Genomic DNA, 25,034 nt, shown 5'->3' with positions numbered 1-25,034 from the left:
CCCCATTTTTTTTTTTTTTTTTACTAAACCGCGATAGCGGTTATTAGTACAGGGAGATGCACTGCTTCAGACGCTTGTAGGAATTCTGAGCGTTGGAAGCAGCGCGGAGCATACAGCGCAGCTCCCTGCGCTAATAACAACTATCGCAGTTTAGTAAAAGGGAGGGATATTTTAGTCTGAAAAACAAAATCTCTCTCTGCTAAAACATTTTATGTTTTCCACTGGAATTAGTAATGGCAGCTGTCACCTACTATGCAAAAATCAAATTGTCAGGCTACACCTTTTGGGCTTTTTCCTAGATATAATACAGAAAGGCCATAATTAAACATAAAAGTTAGCAAGCAAAATATATATGGTGTGAATAACCCAATTGTTACTCCTACTTTGTAAAGGAAACTGGCAGAATATTATACTACATGAAGCCAAAATAGGCAATACTGCTTCTGGGGACCACAACTCCCCCATGGTAGTCAATTTCAGTATTATTTAGGGACTGCAACAATCTAAATGTGCTTTATGAAATGTAATGTGATATAGATGTGTATCATCATACTCTCTACTGCTTGAAGTCCGAATCCTCTTTAAGAAGCCAAGAGAAAATGTTCTTCAGAAATTAACAATGCCTGCATGAGGTTGACGTAGTGACAAGTGCCTGTGTACTGCCCTACGAAGGACCTGGGCTCAATTCCCAGGTCAGGCTTGGCTCCCTGGGCTGGTCGGAGCTGGAAATGCTGCTGTTCTCAACCCCTTTGGGAAGAGGGTAGGAAGATATCACAGCAATTTCTCAGTGGTGACATCAACTGGCTGGAGGTACTGACAGAGTTGAAAGGAAGGATATAGAGCAGGAGAAAAACTAGGGATTCAAGACAAAGTTGGACAAGTTCCTGCTGAACCAGAACGAATGCAGGTAGGGCTGGTCTTGATTAGGGCACTGGTATTTGACCTGGGGGCCATCGCATGAACGGACTGTTGGGCGCGTTGGACCACTGGTCTGATCCAACATCGGCAATTCTTATCTTCCTATGTTTTTATATGTCTGAGTTTCCCCGGACATGTCCTCTTTTGTGGGTCTCCGTCGTGCGTCTTTTTTGTTTTCCACCTTTTGTCTGGTTTCAGGGCAGCAGTGAGCAGTAGTAACTGGCAAGAAGAAACAGGCCCACGGAGCCCCTCTACCCAGGCATGCGCTCTTTGCTGTGCCAGTCCTCTGTCCCCTCTGATGTCAATTCCTGTTCTTGGGCAGAGCCGCCTGAGCAGGGCAGCTCCTCGTGCCTGGAAGAACAGGGAGAGAGGGAAGATGCAGATTCTGGATAAAAGGATAAGGGAGAGAGAAGTGGGACATGCTAAATGGAATGATGACGAGAGAAAAAGGTGACATACTCAACAGAAAAGGGGCAGAGAGAAGATCCTGGATGGAAGGATGAAGAGAGAAAGAGGGGGCACTGGATGGAAAAAAGGCAGAGAGGATAGGGATAGGGAAAGAAGGATAGGGAGAGATGGGAAACGCTTGATGAAAGGATGGAGGATGAGAGAAAAGGGGACATGCTGAATGGAAGGGTGGGAAGAATCAGAGGAGAGACTCGAGAGAGAGAGAGGCAACACACTAGATGGAAGAGGGAGAGAAAGAGAGGGGAGTGCACTGAATGAGAAAGAAATACGGGGACACACTGGATGGAAATGGGGAGAGAGAGAAGGACCTGCTGGATGGAAGGGGGTAGAGGAGAGAGTTAGTTAAAGACTAGAGAATAAGAAGGCATGATAGGGCAAGGTGACTGTGCACTGGGAGGGGGGGCAGGGCCATGTGTCCTCTTTTTTGTCTTAACAAATATTGTAACCCAACCTAGACCAGCAGAACCTGGCAACTGAGCTAGAAACACAAACAGGAAGAAACCGCCTGATCAAAAGGAAATCAAACTGATGCTTGCTTGCTATCACTCAACGAAGATGTTATTACTCAGTAATGAAATGCCAGGATTTAATTACACTGCTCAAGATAAGGAAAAGCTTTCCACTTAACTGGCTCGCAGAGGAACAGTCTGAATAATATTTCTAAAAAATACTCACATGCACCATTCTGAAGAAGTCTACCTGCCCTTCCACATAACTCACTCAGAGGTAGCCTCCCTAAACCATGAAATCTATACTCCCTTAGGGAAGCCAAGTAGGCATAAGGAAACTAGTAAAGCCTGTGTTTAACAGAAGATAGGAAGCCAGGCAAAGACTAATATCAAGCAGAAGGTCTTTTCCTCCTCAAATTTATCCTGCTAATCTGCGTCAACACTTGGCTTTGCCACTTTTGCTTGAAGGATAAAATTCAGTTGAATTCATGCTACTGTTCAGCCTGTCTGGCTGCTTCAATGTTTCTCTAGAGTCAGAAGTGATCCCGGAGGACTGAAGGCAGGGGGGTTATGGTCCCTCTCCACAAAAGCAGAAGGAAGAGGTAAGTCTGACTTTTGTGGTTAAGTAAATTAATGGAAATGCTTTTAAAACAGAAAATAGTACAGTTTTTGAAATCCAATGGATTACAGGACCTGAGGCAACATGGTTTCACTATAGGCAGGTTGTCAGACAAATCCTGAGAGTTGGATGAAGGGAGAGCAGTAGATGTGCTGTATTTAGATTTTAGCTAAGCTTTTGACATGGTTCTGAATAGATGACAAATAAACGGAGTCCCTTCAGTATAGGCCATAAAGTGACTGCCTGGGTTAGGAACTGGTGCTCACTCTGAGGAAAGGAATGTTATCGGTGGTGTACTGCAAGGTTTGTTCTTGGAACGTTTTTGGATTTGTGGTTTTTTTTACATTTTTATAAGCGATATTGCTGAAGGGCTATCTGGTAAGGTTTGCCTCTTTGTGGATGATACCAAAATCTGCAATAGGGTAGACACCTCTGGTGATATGGATAACAGGAGGAAGGACCTAGTGAAGCTTGAAGAAGGTCCAAAATTTGGCAGCTAAGATTTAATGTTAAAAAATGCAAGGTCATGCATTGGGGCTGCAAAAACCTGAGACAGTGGTGCAGTTTTAGGAAGGTAAAGAACTTCTATGCACAAAAGAGGACTTGGGAGTGATCATATGTGATGATCATAAGATGGCCAAACAGGTAGAAAAGGTATAGCAGGAGCTAACGGATGCTTGGGTGCATAGGGAGTGGAATGAACCATAGGAAAAAGGAGGTGAAGGCGAGACCTCATTTAGAATACTGTGTATAATTCCAGGTCTGCATCTTCAAAAAGATATAAACAGGATGGAGTTGGCCTAGATGGTGGCTACTACAATGATCAGTGGTCATCATAAAGCATATGAGGTCAGACAAAGATCTCAATATGTATGCTGTGGAAGAGGGGATATAATAGAAATGTTTAACTACCTATGTGGCATAAATGCAGAGAAGGTGAGTTTCTTTCAATGGAATGAAAGATCTGGAATGAGGGTGTATAGGATGAAGGTGAAAGGGGACAGACTCAGAAGTAACGGAAAGGGTGGAAGATTCTTGGAACAGCCTCCCACTGGGAGTGATAGAGATGAAAACTATATCTGAATTCAAGAAAGCTTGCACAAATACATAGGATCTCTAAGGCAGTGAAAGGGAGAGTAGATGGCATGGATGGGCAAACTGGATAAACCACATGGGCTTTATCTGCTTTCATTTTTCTATGCTTCTGTTAAGGTAGGTCTTTACTATGCTATGTAACTGCTCATGCCTGCAGTATTAAAGAGATATCTTCTCTGGAATTGCTACTACTTATTCCAGACAGGTACAAGCATAGTTTGAGGCAAGGGCACGGGGTGGGAACGAGGGCCTCTACTCCTGCCCATGTGGTCCTGCTCCCCTACCTCAGTTGTAACAGCATTGGCAACATAACGATGGTTAAGAGGATGCAGAGCCTTGGCAATTGGGCATTCTGTAAAGTTCTGCCAGCTCTGGTCCCATGGCAGCAGAAAGTATGCATCACAGGGTCAGAGCTGATAGAGGCTTGCAGAGCCTTACTATTTCTTTTGGGTTCGATATTCTACTCCGAACCTGCTCAGCTGGAGGACCCAAAGCAGACAAGGAAGCCTCCCTGTAAACAAAATAACAGGAAGCCTCCTCATAGTGGACATAACAGTAGCTAAGAGGACGCCAGACGGCTTGAATAGAGCGAATTTTCAAAAACTAACAGTGAGCTCAACCAAGGTTGAAGAACCAATTGCCATAAATATAGCTGTGCTTGCCCCACCCATAGAGGAATCTCAGCCAAGAATCCACCCTCGACCCTAAGGGAAAGAGACCCAGCGAGAAGCCGAGAAAGATGACGCACCCGAGAAACTGGTTGTGCCTAACAGCCTGCAAAATAGAAATGGATAGGGAAGCCAAGAACTGGGCAACGCACTCACAGAGTTGCATATGGCTGGCTGCACGAGCGTCATGCTGGATCTGCAAGCAGAACCACCAGAGAGTCCTGTCAAACCACAACGTGGGGCTGCACTCCATAGCCAAAGGTGAAGCTATGCCACAGTCAGACAGAGCCGTGCCTAACACACTACTTTTAGAGAAAGATAAGTGTTGAAAAGCCAAGAGGCACTGCTCTATAACCCAAAATCGAGGCATGTCAAACTGGCAACTGAGACCACTGACCAAATCCAGAGCTAGCTCCTTTCATTACTCTATATCCAGAGCCTGAGCCATGCAGAAAGACAGGAAGTGCCATACTCTACCTCCAGAGATGGAGCTTTTCCAAACATAGCCATGCCGCAACAGGAAGGAGGCGCCCCGCTCCACATCCAGAGACTGAGCTGTATCAAACAGCACTTGCCAGTTGCATGGCAGAAAATTAAGCATGCTTACTCATTCAATATCTGCAGACATGATTTTCTACAGAGCCACATGGCCCAGGACGCCTTCTTCAAATCACTAGACCCCACATGCTTCCTGAAACTTTCTTGTATTCACATGGACACTATGAGAATGCAAGCTAAGGCAAATGCAAAAAATCTAAGGCCACTCAGAAGAGCCTGTGCTTCAAGTTAGATGAAGTCTAGGTCCAAAAACTGTTCAGGAAAGCATTATCACTGTCAGTCTCTTTCCAGTCTATATTTTTCATGGCAGCATTTCTTTCTGCTTTGTCCTATAAGAAATGAAGCAGTGACCTAGGCTTGAAATTGAAGACTGTTTTTGTACCATAATGCTGTTTCTCAAATAACCACAAGATGTCAGCAGTGCTCATGAAAGATGAGCACTCCACGAGTTTCCTAAATCTAACTCAAGTTATAGACTGTATCAGAGGCTAAGGCAATGTCATGATGCAGCTGCCTAAGATAAGCACTGCAAGAGCTTATAGACAAACAAAAATAATGCCTACCTTCACATTTCCTATTACCCCTTTTCAATTATCTCCATCCTTCTGTCCCCCTCTTGTACCCACTACTGTTTCTAAAGTCAAAGAGAAAACCTCCTGCTTTTATGCTTTCAATACCTTAACCTCTTGCCCCCCCCCCCCCCCCCCCGTATTTTATTTAAAACAGTGTAGATGCAATGCTTGTCCACCTGGGACATGTGAAAATAAAGGCCAACAACCCAGTTCTAGGAGAGTTCTTTTCACTTAATACATCCATGACCAGCTTTTGAAAGCTCTGTTCCCTTCACAAGAGAAACCCTGTGATTACCACTGAGACTGGCACTACATCTCAGGGAGGACTGGACAGGTTAGGTCATCGAAACACCTTGAAGAGGAGAGCCTCAGGTGAACCAGGCTGGGAGTGGGGTAGAAATGTACCAATTAGTTTGGACAGAAATGCTAAAATAGCAAAGGGCAGCCAAGGTCCTCAAGGGCCACAATCCAGTCAGGTTTATAAGATTTCTACAATGAATATTCATGATATTTATTTCCATACATTGGAAGTACTATATGCAAATCAGCGAAATGCATATTCATTGTGGAAATCTTTTTTAAAAATGGTTGTGCATTCCTGCTCTACAGAGAGAGGGAGGGAGGGCAACTTTCATAACTACAGCTTTCAAAAGGAAAACCACACGCATGCCTTCCCTTAAAAAAAGCCTAACATGTTTCTCAGAGATTTGCACCTACTTTTCCAGCAGACACGTCTTCCCTGAAAAACAATGCTATAGATTGTAAGTTCTATCAAGCAGGGAAGAGAGTGTGGCATAGCCTCAGCACCCTGAGGCTGTGGGTTCAAATCCCACGCTGCTCCTTGTGACCCTGGGCAAATCACCTAATCCTCCACTGCCCCAGATACATTAGACTTGACTGTGAGACTGTCAGGACAGAGAGTGAAAAATGCTTGAGTGCCTGATTATAAACCGCTGAATACACCTTGTCCAAGTAGTATATGAAAAATCTCCATTTTTACATGTTTAATGTACAGTACTGCGTATGTCTGGTAGTGCTATAGAAATGATAAGCAGTAGTATAGTTTGTGCTTCCTCAGCCCAACTTCTTCTCTGCACCTAGCTACTTATCACAACGGTAGAAGGATGTGAACTGCTGACTGAAAGAGTGGCATACACCAGTGCTTCTCAACATGCGGTATACTTGTTGGGGGTATGCAGTATGAGCGCCACGGAGAATATTCCCTGCCCGCCCATCTGTCGAAGTTGCGCTGCCGCCACTGAGGATCTCTCCTTGCTGCCCACCCCATCCGCTGAAGCCGCTGCTGGGGATCCCTGCCCGCCCCCCTCCCTTCCGAAGCCGACCCACAGGGCTTATCTCCGATGTCAGAGCTGACATCAAAGGAAAGCCTTCCGGGTGGGGGGGGGGGAGGAGATTCCCAGTTACCTCCTTGCCACGCTCACGCCTTCTACCTTCAGTGGTTTGTTGTGGGGGGGGACACAGCTGTCAGCGGTTCACACGCTGCACATAGCTGACCCGGAAACCTTCTCTTCAACATCAGAGCTGATGTTGGAAGGAGGGCTTGTGGAATAGCCACGTGCAGCATGTGAATCGCTGCCTGTGCGTCTCCCCAACAAGCCGCTGAAGACAGATGAAGTGAGTGTGGCTCAAATAAGTAAGAGGACATGATATTTCTGGGACAAAGGGAGAAAGGAGGGGGGAAGGAGCATGTTGGGGCACTGGAGAGGCACAATTCTGGGACAACAGCTGGAAGGCAGGGAGGAGAGGGGCACAACCTCGATTCAGAAGGAAGGGAGGTGGCATGAACATGGGACACAGAAGGGAGGGAGGAAGGGGGCACTAACTTGGGACATAGGAGGGAGGGAATAGAAAGGGAGAATTGTTGAGCATGAGTGTGATAATGAGAGAGAAAGAAATGGTGGCACATGGGGAAGGAAGAAAGAGGAAAATTAGGCATAGAGCGAGAGAGGAGAGAAATAGAGATGTATGGGGAAGAGAAGGATGAGAGGGAAAAATGTTGGATATGGTGGTGGAGAGGGAACAGAGGGACAGATTGAAGGGGATGCAAGGGGGAGGAATATTGGACATAATGGTGGAGGGAGAAATGTGGCATGGTGATAGAGAGGGGTGATAGAGAAGGAGAAATGGGCATGATGAGCAGTGGTGAAAAATACTGCACATGATCCGGGAGATGAGAGAGGGAGAAATGTTGGACTCGTGGCGGATAGAGAGAGAGATGTTGGTTGGAGAAGTGAATGAGGTCTGGAGGAGAGGAAGCTTGAAGGCAAAAATAAAGAAATATTGGATGCACAGTCAGAAGGAAGTGCAACCAGAGACTCATGAAATCACCAGCCAACAAAGGTAGGAAAAATGATTTTATTTTCAATTTAGTGATCGAAATATGTCCGTTTTGATAATTTATATCTGCTGTATATATTTTGCACTATATTTTTCTGTTTTTCTATAGTTGTTACTAAGATGACATTGCATATTTTAAAGTCATCTGCCTTGACTTCTTTGAAAAAAACCCAAATATAAATGATAATTAACATTTTCTCTGCATACCGTGTACTTTGTTGTTGTTGTTTTTTTTAATTTTGTGGTTACCATTATGTATTAATAAGATTATATTGTGTGTATATGAAAAATGGATGGAAGAAATTGCATTACAATTATTACTATTATTATGGGGGTAAGTTTAAGGGCGGAGCCTGGGCAGGGGTACTCGATTTATATTTGTTAGACTTAGGGGGTACTTAGCTTGAAGAAGTTGAGAAACACTGGCATAGACCAACTACTCATTTAGCTTTCAGAAAAGTGCTCTCAAAATGGCACATCATAAACAGTGTGGGATTTTGGACATCCTCTGGATGCAGAGTTCACTGCTCTAACACCTGATGAGCCTTACCTCCTCACTTTATCTTTAAAGCAGAGATACCAAGTTACCCAATTCCAGGCTGGAGGCTCTCTGGCTGGTTCCAAAGCAGTGTGGGATTTGTAGTTTCTGATCCTGCCCATTGAAATCAGAACTCCAAAGTCCCATAGTGCACCAGGATAGGGTGGTCAGAAATCTAGGATCGTGCCAAAATCCCAGCCTGGAACTGGGCAATATGGCTTCTCTGCTAAAGCATATCAGAAAGAAGTGCCACCAGGTAACAGCCCATATCTTGCTATAATGACTGAGGTTTCCTCTGCCACCTGATGTGCCAGATTTTTTTAAACAGTACGTATTTGCCTTCCAGTACAGAAATCTAGGAATGGACTGTTTTGCATGCAGCAAAGTTGCCTCTGGCCTGTTCAAGGATGAGAGTTTTTAATCTGGAGTCACTCCAACACTTTTGAACTTAACTCCATTTGCCTTGAGGGTGTGAAAACTGTCAATACTGTATCTTCAAAGAAGCTTGAAGACATGGCTCTTTGCTCTTTGTGAGGATGCCTTTAGTATTGCATCAGTAAGCATTTTATTTAGATGGGTTTCTTGCGCTTAATGATTGCACTGGAGCGGCCTAGTGGTTAGAGCAGCTGCCTCAACACCCCGAGGTTGTGAGTTTGATTCCCACTTCAACTTCCTGAGACTCTGGGGCAAGTCACTTAACACTTCATTGGCCCAAGTGCAAAAGAAGTACCTCTCTAAAATATGTAAACTGCTTTGATTGTATAAACAGGCAAACAAATTTGCCTCAAAATATAGCAAAGCAACCCAGCAAAAAGAGGCAAATGAGATGTCAAAAACTCAGCCAATCAGTTACTTTATTAATGCAAATAGTAAAAAGTTTCTCATAAGATCAATATCTTTCCCCTCTCTACACAGCGTCCTCCATGCAGGTAAACTGGGAAGATCCCTCCTCTCCAAAATCACGGGCTTTTGGAACGATCTCACTGCCCCGCTGCGGAACCTGGGCTCCCTCCAACTTTTCCGAAAACAACTGAAAACCTGGTTTTTCTCTAGCATATAACATCTCTTCTCCTGTTTACATCCCCCCCTTTTCTGCATGCTTTTGTAAATCCTTCTCCTCTCTCTTCCTTATTTTTATACTTTGTAAACCGTGTCGAGCTCCACTTCCGTGAAGATGATGCGGTATATAAACTTAAGGCTTAGTTTAGTTTAGTTAGAGTCTATAAAATAATGTCCATCTTGGATAAAGAATCTCATAGCGAATCCCAAGTAAATAGCAAGAAGTAAATCTTGGTAAAAGGATCTCTTAGATTGTCCCCAAAGTTATAAAGAGCAATGAACTGTGAACCATATTGGCAAGCTATAATATTGAAAACACCTAAATTGATATGTGTAGCTATATTATTAAACAAGAATAATGGAAAGGGCAATGAACAAACGTAAATCATATTGTCAAGCTATACTATTTAGACCAAATTATAATATTGAAAGCAGCTGAATAAACATGTGTAAAATAAAAATACATAGCTTGCCTCTTTCCTTTTCCATATGTTTTTTATTTTACACATGTCTATTCAGCTGCTTTCAATATTATAATTTGCAATAGGTATTGTCTGTATATAATTAAAAAAAAAAAAAGCTTAAGATTCGATACAACTATGCAATTGGTTGTGGATAATGTACATCATGCTGTAACGAGTCCCTCTGCATTTTCAGTGGCGGCAGCAGGGTTTATGGAACAAGTTATCAGGTAGCAGCATACGGTTGTGTAAGAACATCGAACAATTTCACAGACATCTATTTGTATAAGCTTTTTTTTATCTTTAATTGATCAAAGAAGAAATGCTGTAAGATCGTAGATCAAGTTTTTAAACAGTACAATTATATGGGGATGTTTGTATTTTTTTAAGATTATTGTGTTTTACATGGAAAAGGAGAATGTAGATATGTTGTTGTTCGTGAGAATTGGATTTTGTCCATATGTTAATAATTTATATATGTTTATTTTGTAACCCGACTAGGGATAGGCGGGATATACATTTTTTTCTAAATAAATAAATCTGATAATTTCATAAGACACTATATTATTTGGTACAGCAATGAGAACTCAGAGTCCGATTTCTGCGAATAATAACAAGTTATTATTAATATTAACAGGGGTCGCCATGCAACAAATTACTCAAAATTGGAAGGATTCTACTAAATTAAATTATACATTTTGGCGGAACTCAGTTTGTCATATATATAAAATGGAAAAGGTGTTAGCCTTACAACAAGGGAATCTTCATAATTTTAAAAAAATTTGGGAACCATTGACTAATTATTCTAATGATCAGATATCTTAGCACATGGGTAGTAGATATATAGGGGTGGGATGGGGAATGTATATCATATGGAAATAGGAATACTGACAAAAGGGGGGGATTTATTCTATATTATAAGAGGAGTTGTTTGTAAATACAAGTGCCATATGATAATTGATTATGATATGTTTAATTCACTTGTTGTAAGAATTCAAAAATGAATAAATACAAATTTAAAAAAAAATAAATAAATAAATCTGCAAAACAGGGATTTAAACACAAATTATACAGAAATGCAAACAGGCCAGTAAAAGTTAGGAAATATTGCTGCCCCAGGTACACAGCCCATGATCCTCTTCACTGCAGCTATGGGTTCCTGTCTGCTGAGATAAGTTCAGCCACTCTACCATGATCCCAATGTGTAGGTGCATACAAGAGATGTTCTCACCTTGCCAGCTGTCATTACACACGCACAGCTTCTCTCCCGTCAGGTCACAGTAGCCATGGTCGGGGCTGCCACAGTTATCCTTGCAGTAGGGGATGTCACATGCTTCCCCCTTCCAGTATTTGTCACACTCACAGTACACCCTGCTAGGAGCCGAAGAACCTGTTGTGCACTTCCCATGACCTGAGCAATTGTTAGGGCACGAATTCATCCTATGGAAGAGAAAGCATAAAAAGAAATACTTGATGGACATCTTACAGTGTTAACAGAAACCTCGAGTGCTGATTTTACCACAGAGTGCTAGCTTACACTGTATCAAAGAAGCAGGGATGTAAGGTGTTTGGCTATTCTCCCAGTACATAAGAACATAAAAGGTCCATCAAGCCCAGTATCCTGTTTCCACAATGGCCAACCCAGGATACAAGTATTTGGCAAGATCCCAAAACAGTAAAACAGATTTTATGCTGCTTATCCTAGAAATAAATTGTGGATTTTCCCAAGTCCATCATAATAATAGAATGGCTTATGGACTTTTCTTTCAGAAAATTAGCCAAACCTTTTTTAAATCCTGCTAAGCTAACTGCTTTTAAAACTCGACTAGACAAAGTCCATAGGTGTTCTTCACTCCACAGAAAATTAAAAACTGATGTCCTTGTGAGCTGGCATCAGGCGGAAAGGCATTCGCATGTGCGGGTAGTCAAAGCTTTCTAAAGCTTAAAGTGACAGTAAACTTTAGTACTGTCCATACCAGGCTCCATGGATGATGTCACCCACATGTGAGAACATGCTGCCTGCTTCCCTATGCCCCAACAGTGAGCAAATCTTCACTTCATGCAGAAATTTACATTAGCTCCAAAGGTGTAAAAATAGGTGTGTGCTTTTGCTGACATGAATGAGAGTGGATCCAGTGCCCAGGTAAGACAGCTATAGGTGAAGGAATACAATATTATAATTATTTATTGAAATTTTAACATAATTCACAAGCAAAACTTATGGAAAACAAGAAAATACAATTTATCAAACAAGGAAAAAATGAAAAATCTTTCTTAGACCACAAAGTCAGAGGGAGGAAGATTGACTATTATGAAGAGATAATAAAACCAAACAGAAATATAGAAATTAGGAAAAGGCTTAAGAGCTCCTGACCCCGAAGGAATATAATATTTACTTAATCTGTTAGGTCAGGAGTCCTGTTCCATTCACAGGTAAATTAAAGGGTAACAGAAAATTAGTCCATAAATGTAACAACATCATCCTGTGTCCTGTATACTTTACTCCCTCTCAGCAGAGCAGTACACTACCGTATTTTCACGCAGATAACGCGCACCCGTGTAAAACGCGCACACGGGTATAGCGCGCAGAAACCACGATTTTATGTACAAAAACTTTTGTATACCGCGCTCACGGGTATACCACGCATGCAGCCCGACTGTCCTTTCGCCCTCCCCGACTCTCCGTGCGCTGTCCCGACTCTCCGTTCGCCCTCCCTGACTTTCCGTGCACTGCCCCGCCTCTCCGTGCGCTGTCCCGACTCTCCGTTCACCCTCCCTGACTTTCCGTGCACTGCCCCGACTCTCCGTGCGCTGTCCCGACTCTCCGTTCACCCGCCCATGTGCCTCAGGCCGCGCCCCCAGGTGGGACCTAAGGCTCCAGGGCCTATTCTGATTGGCCCACGCGCCTTAGGCCCCACCAGTAGGCGGAGCTTTGGGACGGATGGGCCAATCCGGCCTCATTCCGTCGTTGGCTGCCTGCCGGACAGGCGGGTTTGGCTCCCGTCTGTCCGGCCAACTACCAAAGGTACGGGGAAGGGGGGTGGGGGTGTCGTGGGGGTCGGCCAGGGGGGTCGCGGGTCGGCTGGGGGGGCGGTCGGAGGTTCTTGGGGGGGGGCGGGTCGTTGGAGGGAGGGGGGTTTGCGTCGAGGGCAGGAGGGCCTGGGATCCCTCCTGCCCGTAATGTAGTGCGGGGTGGGGGTAGGGGGGTCACCGTGGCCAGGAGGATTTGGGCTCCCTCCTGGCCCGATATTGTCGGGGAGTTGGGGAGTCGGCCGGGCAAGAGGGCTTGGGCTCCCTCATGCTCCGATCGTGGATGCGGGTGCGGGTGGGAGCGCGTGCGAGCGGTCGTTCGGGGTGGGGGTGCGAGCGGTTCTGCTGGGGGGGGTGAATCGGGCGTCGGGCGGGGTGGGAACTATGTAAAAAAAATTTTGTATACCGCGCTCACGCGTATAACGCGCGAGGGGTATGCGCGGTAGGTAAAAACGCGTATAACGCGCGCGTTATATGCGTGAAAATACGGTACTTGTCCCTGGTCTGGTTCCTCAAAGTTACCAGATAAGTCTCTAGAAATTACTCAGGTCAAGCTACAAAATCTTCAAGGTTCCACCCGGAGCTCGACTAGAACGGTTGCATAGGATGCCTATGCTGTGAGGTGTAGCTGCTTCCCTCTGGTCCTCCTTAACCTAGTTATGGTCTTAAGTTATATACTTCCTGGACTATGACCTCCTGGCCCTGCCCCTCACAGGCCACTTCCTTCCCTGGGCGGGACTGTAAATTTTAAGGTGGCCCTGACACTGTGAGGGAGCGCTATCAAGGAAAAGGGGCAGCATCCTGCAGAACACACTCTTATGTTGCAAATTCATCCCCACTCTGTCCAAACCATGCCCCGCAGTGGTGCACATTAAAGTATGGACTACTTTCTTGATACAAGTACTCCTATAAGAACATAAGAAGTTGCCTCCGCTGGGTCAGACCAGGGGTCCATCGTGCCCAGCAGTCTGCTCCCGCGGCGGCCCATCAGGTCTGTGACTTGTAAGTGATCCATTGGCTAAAACCTTACAATCCTCATTATTCTTCAATCTATACCCTTTCATGATCCTATCTCTATCTCTACCTCTATCTATATCCCTCAATCCCCGTATCCTTCAGGAACTTCTTTGAGTCCCCTTAATGTACTCTGTCCTATCACAGCTTCTGGAAGTACATTCCAGGTGTCCACCACCCTCTGAGTGAAAAAAAATTTCCTAGCATTGGTTCTAAACCTGTCCCCTTTCAATTTCTCCGAGTGCCCCCTTGTTCTTGTAGTTCCTATTCAGCCACACAACTGTATAAGTAATTTTCTGTGTCTAAAATGTACTTTCTACGTGAATGCTTTGCAAAATTACTCTCAAAAGGTAAATTTTATAACAGAAGAAGGTTATTTTATCCTGTGGAAAGTACATGTATAGAGTATTTCATGAAATCCTAACTGCTTCTTAACCCCACCTTAAAAAAAAACCCTCTAACTCAGGACAGATAACCTAATGCATACACCAGCTACATATGACCAAAGGTGACCAAAATCACAAGAAACAAAAATAAAAAAGTTAGGTTTTAATGAATTTAGTTATAGTGAACAATTTGTAATATGAGTACAACAGTCCAAACTCATTATTCTAAAAGTTACAGAAGTTCAAACATAACTTTTGCAAACTAGTTATGGAGTTAGGACATGAAAAATCTGCCTTTTTCAACATTTTGGATCTGTTACTTTAGTCTCCTTTTCCCAGAGACAGTCACAAATGTGCATAAGATTACATGTTTGCAGGTAAAATTACAAATCCTTTTTGCACATATGAAGGTCAATGGGCAGAAACCTGGCATTTAATAATATATGCATAAGTGGCAGCAAATTGACTGAGCGCTTTTCTGTGCAGGTGCACGTTAACCCCCCAATTCTATAAAAAGCACTAAAAAAATTGCAATTTAATTGAATAGTCAATTAGTGCCAATAACTGAGATCGTAATGAGAAATTATTGGGGCTAATTGGTTTTAATTGAAATGGGCAGATCAGGAGTATTCCTCCAACTTACGCATGCAGTTATAGAATAAGGGGGAATCCGCGCTTAATTTAGGTGTGAGAATTGGCACCAGGTTTCCGTTGGCTGCATCTAAAGTTAAGCGCCATTTATAAGATACTGCTCAGCATTTTTTTCAGAGCCGATTTTTTTTTTAGGTCCCTATATAAAGAATCTAGTCCTAAGTGGCATAAAATGTAAATATGAGTGGGATATTCATATGGACACAGCACGGAAGAGCTATGGGCAGGGCTGTCACAAATGTGCAACTTACAGAATATAGGGGCCCTTTTACTATGTGCATTGAGAAAAAAGACTGCAGAACGCACTAAAGCCCATGCTTGCATGTATTTTGCATGTGATTTATTCTATTTATTTTTGGGAAGGGCTCACATTACCACCTGCCAATTGGTTAACACATTTGCTGCCGTTTAAATTGGAGGCAGTGTGCTCCCATGTTAACATTTTTGCCAGTCCTGGAAAAATGTGCATGTGACTCGCAAGGACGTGCTAAGAACATTTTTTTTTTTACTGTAGCTAAGTAAGAGTCCTGTAGTTATGTGATGTGACCAGAATTACCTTAAATCTAACTACCCGAGTGGTATAAGTAGCTAATATACCTTCAATATCAGATAATCCCCTCAATCGGAGGGGTACATTTACCAATCATGTGCTGTTATAAGTCATTCTTTATCAGGGAAAAAAGGCCTCAGAATTGGGAATGCTACACGCAGTCCTTTCATCGACTGAGATTATCAGCGTAGTTTTAGTCCTCAATTTTGCTCCGTACTCCAGTCATTGGCCAAAACCCCGATTTAATTAGTGTTCATTCTATTTCAATAATTTTTTTTAATTTTTTTTGGTTTATTAAGTGCTTTTAATTAAACTTTGAAATTTCAAAAATGCACCTCCCCATTAGTTTGAAAAGAACCGACAGATGATTACTTATCTTAATCAGTGCTTGTTCTCATATGTGCCGACGCGGCCAGCGTTTCGCGGAGTTTACTTTAGTCCGCTGCTTCACGGCGAGTGGTTGGGCACCAAAATTTATCTCTGCTTCATTCCGTCAATAATTTTCAGGTCTATGGCTGCTGGAACTACGGGGGCCTAGACGTTAGGCACACCCATACCGGGTTGTGCTAGCATTCTGTAATGGAATCTGAGAACTCCGATGATTTATTTCTTAATTTAAAAAATATATATTTATAGCCCACATTATCTCACATTTCTAAGTAGAGTACAAATTATTAATATATGCACTATTATATCTAAGTGAAACACAAATCATACACATCAATAATATAACAATCAGCAACAATAAATTGAAAACAAATTCAAAAAACCTCCAGTTCAAACCAACTTTCCTATAAGGAATGTCTTCGGTTCTTTCTTGAAATGTCTCGCAGCCTGCATTTCCCATCAGACGACCTTTATTCTTCCAGATGAAGATGCCTCCTTCTCTATTTTAGGGGACAACATTCTCCTCCTCCCTGTCTCATCAGCTTGCAACCTCAGGCTCATCTTCGACTCCTCTCTCTCCTTCTCCGTTCAGATCCAACAAACCTCTAAACTAAAGCCTGTCACTTCTTCCTCTATAACAAGGGTAGGGAACTCCAGTCCTTGAGAGCCGTATTTCAGTCGGGTTTTTAGGATTTCCCCAATGAATATGCATTGAAAGCAGTGCATGCAAATAGATCTCATGCATATTCATTGGGGAAATCCTGAAAACCTGACTGGAATACAGCTCTCAAGGACCAGAGTTCCCTACCACTGCTCTATAACAGTGGTTCCCAACCCTGTCCTGGAGGACCACCAGGCCAATCGGGTTTTTGGGATAGCCCTAATGAATATGCATGGAACAGATTTGCATGGCTGTCACTTCCATTAAATGCAAATCTTTCTCATGCATATTCATTAGGGCTAGCCTGAAACCCCGATTGGCCTGGTGGTCCTCAAGAACCGGGTTGGGATCCACTGCTCTATAATATTACCAGAATCTAACCTCTTCTTTTCAAGCACACTACTGAAAATCCTTATCCACACCCTCATCACTTAGATTACTGAAACTTGTTCAACCATCTCTCTCTCTCCTTCAATCCATTCAAAATTTTCAAGTCATTTCATTGGCTCCCCATCCATTGCCGAATATAGTTCAAATCCCTCTTACTGACTTAAAAGTGCATACACTCTGCAACCCCTCAATATCTCTCCTCACCTATCTCCCCCTATGCTGTCCCTGTGAACTCCGTTCATCAGGTTAAGTCCTCAAGCTCCATCTCTAGCAGTATTCAAATCTAAGCTAAAAGCCAACTTTTTGAAAGGCTGCTTTTAACTCCTAATTCTCACTCACCATAAGATACCAATGTCCATCCTATCTTTCTCTTTGCAAGAATCTCCTCAAGCTCTATATGTCCTGTCTGTCCATCCAAATTAGATTATAAGCTCTTCTGAACAGGAACCGTCTATTGCATGTTAAATGTACAGCGCTGTGTATGCCTTTCAGCACTATAGACATGATAAATACATGGTGAATCAGAAAAAACCATACCATAATGGTTTTTGTTGTATCTTCCACAGAACTCAGCCGATTCTTATGAAATTTAGTGCATCGTGTCCTAAATGAAGTTGGATGTAAAATGTTGTAAATATTTCCCACCATACACAACACTACCTTGTAACAATGAATTCTGAACTGAATAAAAACATATCAAAAAGTTTTATGGCGTATTTGCAGAAAAATTTAGGTCAAAAAGTAATGTTTCAATTAAGCAGATGTTCAAAGTGTGCTCTTTTTGCACAAAGGCACACCCTCAGCTATCTCGGATTTCAAAAGAAACTAAAGACTCTTCTCTTCAAGACGATATACTCCATTGACAATCAACAGCTTATTCGACTCATAAAGATCTCTTCCTTGCTCCAATATAAACTGTATTTAATATTTCCTCAATGCTTATCCAATGTAAACCGTACTACAAATATCTCCTCTCTGCTTCCCCATAGAGGTCTCTTCGCCCCTCCCACTCCTCCTCCTGCTTAATGTCCCCTTTATCTTGTTTGCTTAACACATGAATTGTATGTTGCCTTGAACCTATTTAGGCATAGAGCGACTCACAAATTGTAGATTAGATTAGATTAAATTAGATCTATGGACTTAACGATGCACTGCTTCAACTCGGCCCAAACAGAGATGAAGCGCTGTTTAAGGTCTTCGATGTCAGATATCACTGTCTGGTAGACGCAGTAGCGTACTAAGGGGGGGCGGTCCGCCCTGGGTGCCAGCCCTGAGGGGGGTGCTCCCGGCCTTGCCGTTCAGTCCCCCCCACCCCCGAAGGACCGCTCGCCCCCCCTGGCCTCCCTGCACCACCTATGAAGCAGCCCGCAGCGGGATCGCAATGTCGGCGATCCCTGAGCTGCTTCGGCGCTGCTTCCTGCGCCGCAGTCCCACCCCTCCCCTCCTCTGACGTCAGAGAAGGGGCGGGACCGCGGCAGAGGAAGCAGCTCCGAAGCAGCAAAGGGATCGCTGACATCGCGATCCCGCTGCGGGCTGATTCTGGTGGTGCAGGGAGGCCAGGGGGCGAGCGGTCCTTTGGGGGGGGACTGAACTCAAGGCCGGGAGCACCCCATCAGGGCCTGATTCAGGTGGTGCAGGGAGGCCAGGGGGGCGAGCGATCCTTCGGGGTGGGGCGGGCAGGCAGGCCGGCAGGCAGGCCTTCAAGGGGGAGGGAGGGGTGACAGGCAGGCAGGCCTTCAAGGTGGGGGGGGACAGGCAGGCCTTCAAAGGGGAGACAGGCAGGCAGGCCTTCAAAGGGGGGACAGGCCTTCAAGGGGGGGTCAGGCAGGCAGGCAGGCTTTCAAGGGAGGGACAGGCCTTCAAGGGGGGGGGACAGGCAGGCAGGCTTTCAAGGGAGGGACAGGCCTTCAAGGGGGGGGGACAGGCCTTCAAGGGGGGGATAGGCCTTCAAGGGGATCAGGCAGGCAGGCCTTTAGGGGGGGGCAAGCAGGCAGGCAGGCCTTCAAAGGGGGTGCAGGCCTTCAAGAGGGGTGCAGGCCTTCGGAGGGGGGAAGTGCAGGCCTTCGGGGGGGAGTGCAGGCCTTCAGGGGTGGGATGCAGACCTTTAAGGGGGGGGGACAGGCCTTCAGGGAGGGGGGCCCTGGTGTAGAAATACACGGAGGGAATGAGGGGGTTCAAAGAGACGCGCATATGCCGGACTTTGGGTGGGAAGAAATAATGGGTCTGAAAATAGAGAAGAGGGAGAGATGATGGACCATAGTTTTTAGAGAGGGAAGGAACAGAAAGGGAGAAAAGTTGGACACAAGGGATAGTGTGGAGGGGGGGATATAGATACTGGATAGGAGGATAGTTGGGAAAAGAAAGGGAGAGATGGTGGACCCTGGGGTGGTGGGGAAGGAGGGAGAGATGCTGGATGAAAGGGTAGTTAAGAAAAGATAGATCTGTGGAGGGAGATGAAAAAAGGATAGATGCCAGACCTCCTGGGGAGGGAAGGGAAACGGGGAGGACAGAGATGGCAGATGGATGGTTAGCATGCAGAAAGAAGGAAGAAGGAGACCCTGGCAAGCAAGTTATCAGAAGACAACCAGAGCCTTAGACTAACAAGATTTGAAAAATAACCAGACAACAAAAGGTAGAAAAACTAATTTTATTTTCTGTTTTGTGATTACAATATGTCAGATTTGAAATGTGTATCCTGCCAGAGCTGATGTTAGACCGCAAACGTGAGCTATGATTTAAAAGAGAGGAAAATTCCTTTTTGTTTCTTTATTTTATTTACACCACAGCGCCAGTGTGGTTAGGAGAAGCCAAAGGGGGGTGAAAAAGCTATAAAATAAACCCACCAGAATGTTTAAAAAAAACAAAACAAACACCCAATTGGGCAGGAAAGTTGAATCGAAAAACCAATTCAATAGGCTGAATCGAATCGAAAAATTTTTTTTTCTTGAATCGGGCAGCACTAGTTTGCACTACTGTCTTAGACTTTAGGACCTGGGATTGGAGAGAGATGGCATCCTCAGTACTTTATAATGCAAGTGAAACGAGGTCAGACTTTTGAAGGGTCTGAAGAAGAAAAATATTGTATAGGCCGGGGACATGAGACAGCAGGAAACGGGAACTTTTCTTCCTTCTATTTTTGTGAATGGCAAGGCTGAGGATGTCAGAGAGTTCAATTAAAATATGTGCTTTATAAGAAAATATAATAATGTGTTTTATAAAGTTTATAAGCATTGCTGGCCTACCTGTTGAGGTGTTCCTAATGGTGGTGGTGGTGGCGGCAGCGTGTCAATGTGTTGAAAGGAAGAGGTGGTCTGGGAAATTCTGCTGAGCAAACTCTGGGCCCATTTCCACCCCCCAGTTAGACCACTCCACTCAACTGGTTCACACACTGAGTGGGTCTTTGGGTGTTGTGCCTGGGTAGTTGTTTTGGGATCTCTTCTAGTGGTTTGTCAGTATCTCCTTGTGGTCCAAAGAAGGAAACTTTGTTAACTTTAGCATTGACCTTCAGAATATGTTTGTAACAGCGCTGCTTGTGTGGCATTAGACTATGTAGTGATCGAAAGAAAAAAACAGATCTTTGCACATTTTTGCAGTATATGGTGGGTGTATGAGGAGATTCACATTTCCTGCACAGCTAAGTCCGTGTGAAGTTTGTCAGCCTAGAGGCTTATGGGAAATTATATCAATCTGACCCTGGCATGGGAAGGCAGATAGACCCTTAGTGCAGGGAGACTGTGTTAAGTATCCCTGATATGTTTTTAGTTTCCCTGATTGAATCAGGACTAGCTAAAAGGTGTTAATGTCTGATTAAGAGGGTGCTTAGGACAATGGTGCACAGATCAAGCCAGAGACTTAATCCCATCACCATGCTTGCAGATGTCACACTCTCCTTTGTCAATTAAATTGACCATTGTCTCAAACAGTTTGCAAGTTCTAAACAGAAAGATACTGGGAGATACAATATTTTCTCTAGTCAGAATAAGATTCCAAGGTATAAAAGCCTGCTCTCTGCTCTATCAATATCTCTCTCTCTTTTTCTATGGAGCTATCAGTGTCTCTTTTCCCTATCAAGCTATCAGGAGAGGGGTCTTGGCCCTCTCTCTCTCTTTCTATCTAGCTATCTCTTGGCTTGGCACTCTGGTTCTCTCTTGAGCTCTCTCTATCTCTCTGTCTATCCTTCTCTTTATCTATGGAACACGAAACATCACCCCATCCCCCTCTCTCTCTCTCTGCCTTTCCCTGAAACTTCACACTCAATTCCTTCTGGACTCTGTAAGGCAGGGGAACTGCTGGGCTCTCTATTTAAGTATAATACTCTCCACTTAATTGTAATGATTATAAATATTGCTTTTCTGTAAGACTATTTCTATAATATATTCTTTATGCAAACATCTCTGGCTATGCCTTCTTTATTCTACTTTCTGGTGAGTCATCTGTGAGGGAACTGAACCTGGGACCTGGCGTCTGTCAGTGCGCATTTCACTTAACCCCTACTACCTAACATTGTGGGGGTGCGACCATCCTTACATTTTATTAAACTGACAAAGTTACCTTGTTCTTTCTGTATTTGACATCTAGCAAGGTCTCTGTTTGGAAGGAAAGAACTAAGCTTAAAAATGAAGTGGCCAGAAGTTATGGTAAAAGCAGATAGCATTGCTGATTTTAAGAAAGGTTTGGACAAATTCCTGGAGGAAAAGTCCATAGTCTGTTATTAAGACTTGGGGGGAAGTGTCTGCTTGCCCTGGATCGGTGGCATGGAATGTTGCTACTCTTTGGGTTTTGACCAGGTACTAATGACCTGGATTGGTTACCATGAGAATGGGCTACTGGACATGATGGACCATTGGTCTGACCCAGTTAGGCTATTCTTATGTTATGTTCTCATCTGTAGGGGCCTTTGTTTTCACTTCTTGTTTTAATGTATTTTTTTTCTGGGAACTTATCAGTGTTTTTTAGAATGGGAACAAAAATGGAAGAGAATTAATGTGTGTGGAATGGGGGGGGTTTACTAATTTCTTCAGCTAAATAATTAAATCCACTTCAACCAGACATAGGAGAACTCACGCACCATTCACACACCCTCCAACCAAAATCGTCAAAAGAAAAAAAACTGTTCGACAACCTCCTAACACTCGACCCCCCAACTCTACAACCTATTGACCTCGACCACAGACTACAAAACTTTCAAAAAAGAAATAAAAACCCTTCTTTTTAAAAACACATAAAACCGAACTAACACAATCAGAACTGTCCCAAGCATCACCTGCAACTACTCCATATGTACTTCTGATGTCATGACAATTCAGACATAATTTATGTTATGTTTGGATTAATGGTTACATATATGAGGTTCAATAAAATAAAATTTTCAGTGCCTGTTTCTATTATGACCATTTATTTTTCATGGTTATTACAAAAAATATTTTTTTACATGGGGGGGTGTCAAAAAATGATGGGCCCCGGGTGCCACATACCCTAGGTACGCCACTGGGTAGACGTGTTCCTGTATCAGCCCCCAGATCCGGTAGTCAACTGGGTTTAGATTAGGTGAATTCAAGGGCCAGAGGTGTGGACCAATGAAGTCTGGGGCCTCTCAATGTAGAAGTTCTAAGGTGTCCTTTGCCCAATGTGCTGGGGCATTGTCCTGTTGGAAGATGAAGTAGTCTCCCAACATGTGATGGATCGCTTGCAACAGTTTATGTGTCAAGAGTGTCCCAGTAGTATGCGTCGTTGATCTTAACCCCAGGATTAATGAAGAACAAATCTGTGACTCTGAGTTTCGAGATTGCAACCAAGGCCATGTCTGATTGGCTGAAGGTTGGGTGGGTGGGTCCGTAGCAAGCATTTGGCATTAACCTCTCGCTTCCGTGTTGTTGAAGACACGTACAGGCGATCATTCTGCATGTTAATCAGTAGAGCTAATGTAAATATCTTTTCATCTGTAAACCAGATGAAGCTGATGCTGTGCTCCGTATACTTGGTCAAAAGCTGCTTGCATCATTTCAGGCATGTGTCTTTGTTGTGTAAAGTTAACTCTTGAGCACAATGCTTTTTAAGACAGTTTAATTTCAGATCGTCATGAATTATCCTAACCACAGTTGTGTGGTTTATTCCAGCTTCACTTGTTATTTAGTGAGTTGTTCAGTGTGTTTGCAGCATGTCCTCCTGGCTCAGTACAAGATCACTTACAAAGTTAATGTGCTCTTGTGTGTGAATCGAGCACGGTCATCCGCTATCTAGCTTACAATCTTGCAGAGCAGCACATCAAAGCCATTTTTGTTACAACTCTCAACAATTGTTGACTGCTGTAACCTTTTAGCAATACTAAGTTCTTTATCAGAATTCAGTCTTCTGCAGAGACTGTTTTTACAAACTATCATCTGCTTCTGTGTGTATCCCATAGCAACAATTCATTTTTACAATTCAGTGTTGTAGTATGGTGGGAAATATTTACAACATTTTACATCAACTTAATTCAGGACACAATGCACTAAATTTCATAAGAATTGGCTCAGAAAGAATTAAGACGCCTTCAAATAATTCAAAACGCTGCAATCAAACTAATAACAAAAACTAGGAAATATGACCATGTAACCCCATTACTTTGAAATGCCCATTGGTTACCAAATCAAATAATTTCTTATAAAATTTAATTAATAACGTTTAAAACGATACATTCCAAATCACCTCAATTCATCAATAAATATCATCAAATTCATAATAATATCATCAAATTCATCAAATATCTTATTCATCAATAAATATCTTATTCCTGGATTCTTAGATCATCCGAAAGTAAATTGCTTATAGTCCCCTCCCTCCGAATAATAGGAACAAAAAGGCATGACATTTTTTCAGTAGTGGCCCCACAACTTTGGAATACCCTTCCAGCTCCTGTAAAAGAGGAGAATAATGTCCATTTCAAGGACCTACTCAAGAGCCACCTATTTAAAGAAGCTTTCAACATTTAATTTTTTCACTCTTTTCATTTTTCAAATTCCTCTAAAGAAACAAGTAGCAATGTTCCCCTTCCTTTTGTTTGTTCCTTATTTGTCTTTCTTTCCTATATAACTTTTGTAGTTCCAACGCAGCTTCCTTTCTGTCTCGTGTTTATCATTCAATCTGTCAACTATTAGTGGCGTTTTTTTTTATTTTAGTCATGTTTTTGTTTTCCCTATTATATTTTAATTTGTATCTCGCTTAGAAATTGGATAAGCAACCCAATCAAAAACCATTTTGGTGTGATGTTTTTTCAGTTTACAGTGTAGTAGTAGTAATATCATAACACTCTAGAACAGGGGTGTCCAATGTCGGTCCTCGAGGGCCGCAGTCCATTCGGGTTTTCAGGATTTCCCCAGTGAATATGCATGAGATCTATTAGCATACAATGAAAGCAGTGCATGCAAATAGGCCTCATGTATATTCATTGGGGAAATCCTGAAAACCCGACTGGACTGCGGCCCTCGAGGACCGACATTGGACACCCCTGCTCTAGAAGGTTAATAAAGCTTTAGATTCAAAGAGATGCTATTAGATAATATAATCTAACCATACAGCATTGGAATTTCTAAAATGAGATGTTCACTTATAGAATTGGCTGCTCAATGCTGATTTGTGCAAAAGGCTCTTTATAAAATTAGGTCATACTGTAAAGTTTGCACAATGCAAGCCAGCACATACTTGTATAGAAGGCATGGTCAGGAGAAGAGTCACAACTCACAGGCATATTTTATAAAATACATATGTTCTACTTCCAAGTCCAAAAGGAATGAAGGGCTCATTTTCAAAGCACACAGACATACAAAGTACCATTTTCAAAGCACTTAGACACACAATGTACCATAGGTTTCCATGGTATTGTGTGTATCTAAGTGCTTATTGAAAATAAGCTTCAATATTAATTACATGGATGAGAACTGAAGCCCCTATTGTATCAATGTTTAAAAGGGTTTCAAAAAAATTGGGATAATTTCCTAAAAGGGAAGTCCATAGAGATGGATATTGAGATATTGAGATGGTTTGAGGAAATCCACTGCTTATTCCTAGGACAAGCAGAATAAAATCTATTTTACTACTTAGGATCTAGCTAGGTACTTGGGACCTGGGTTGGCCACTGTTGGAAACAGGATACTGGGCTTGATGGACCTTCAGTCTGTCCCAGTATGGCAACTCTTATGTTATTATGTTCTTACTTACTATGCA

General features: G+C 43.1%; 1 protein-coding gene across 1 annotated transcript in view; it reads right to left on the bottom strand.

Annotated features, from left to right (window-relative positions):
* ATRNL1 (attractin like 1) overlaps positions 1-25,034 on the bottom strand; it is a 1,517,170-nt gene that overhangs the window by 1,188,458 nt on the left and 303,678 nt on the right. The window contains exon 5 of the mRNA XM_033941321.1: positions 10,995-11,203. Within this exon, the coding sequence (XP_033797212.1) occupies positions 10,995-11,203 (209 nt within the window). The remainder of the gene's footprint in view (positions 1-10,994; positions 11,204-25,034) is intronic.

The sequence above is a fragment of the Geotrypetes seraphini genome, chromosome 4 (genome assembly GCF_902459505.1).
Source record: "Geotrypetes seraphini chromosome 4, aGeoSer1.1, whole genome shotgun sequence".
Classification (NCBI taxonomy): Eukaryota; Metazoa; Chordata; class Amphibia; order Gymnophiona; family Dermophiidae; genus Geotrypetes; species Geotrypetes seraphini.
The sequence above is the reverse complement of the archived record's forward strand: the minus strand, read 5'-3'. Positions and strand labels throughout refer to the sequence as shown.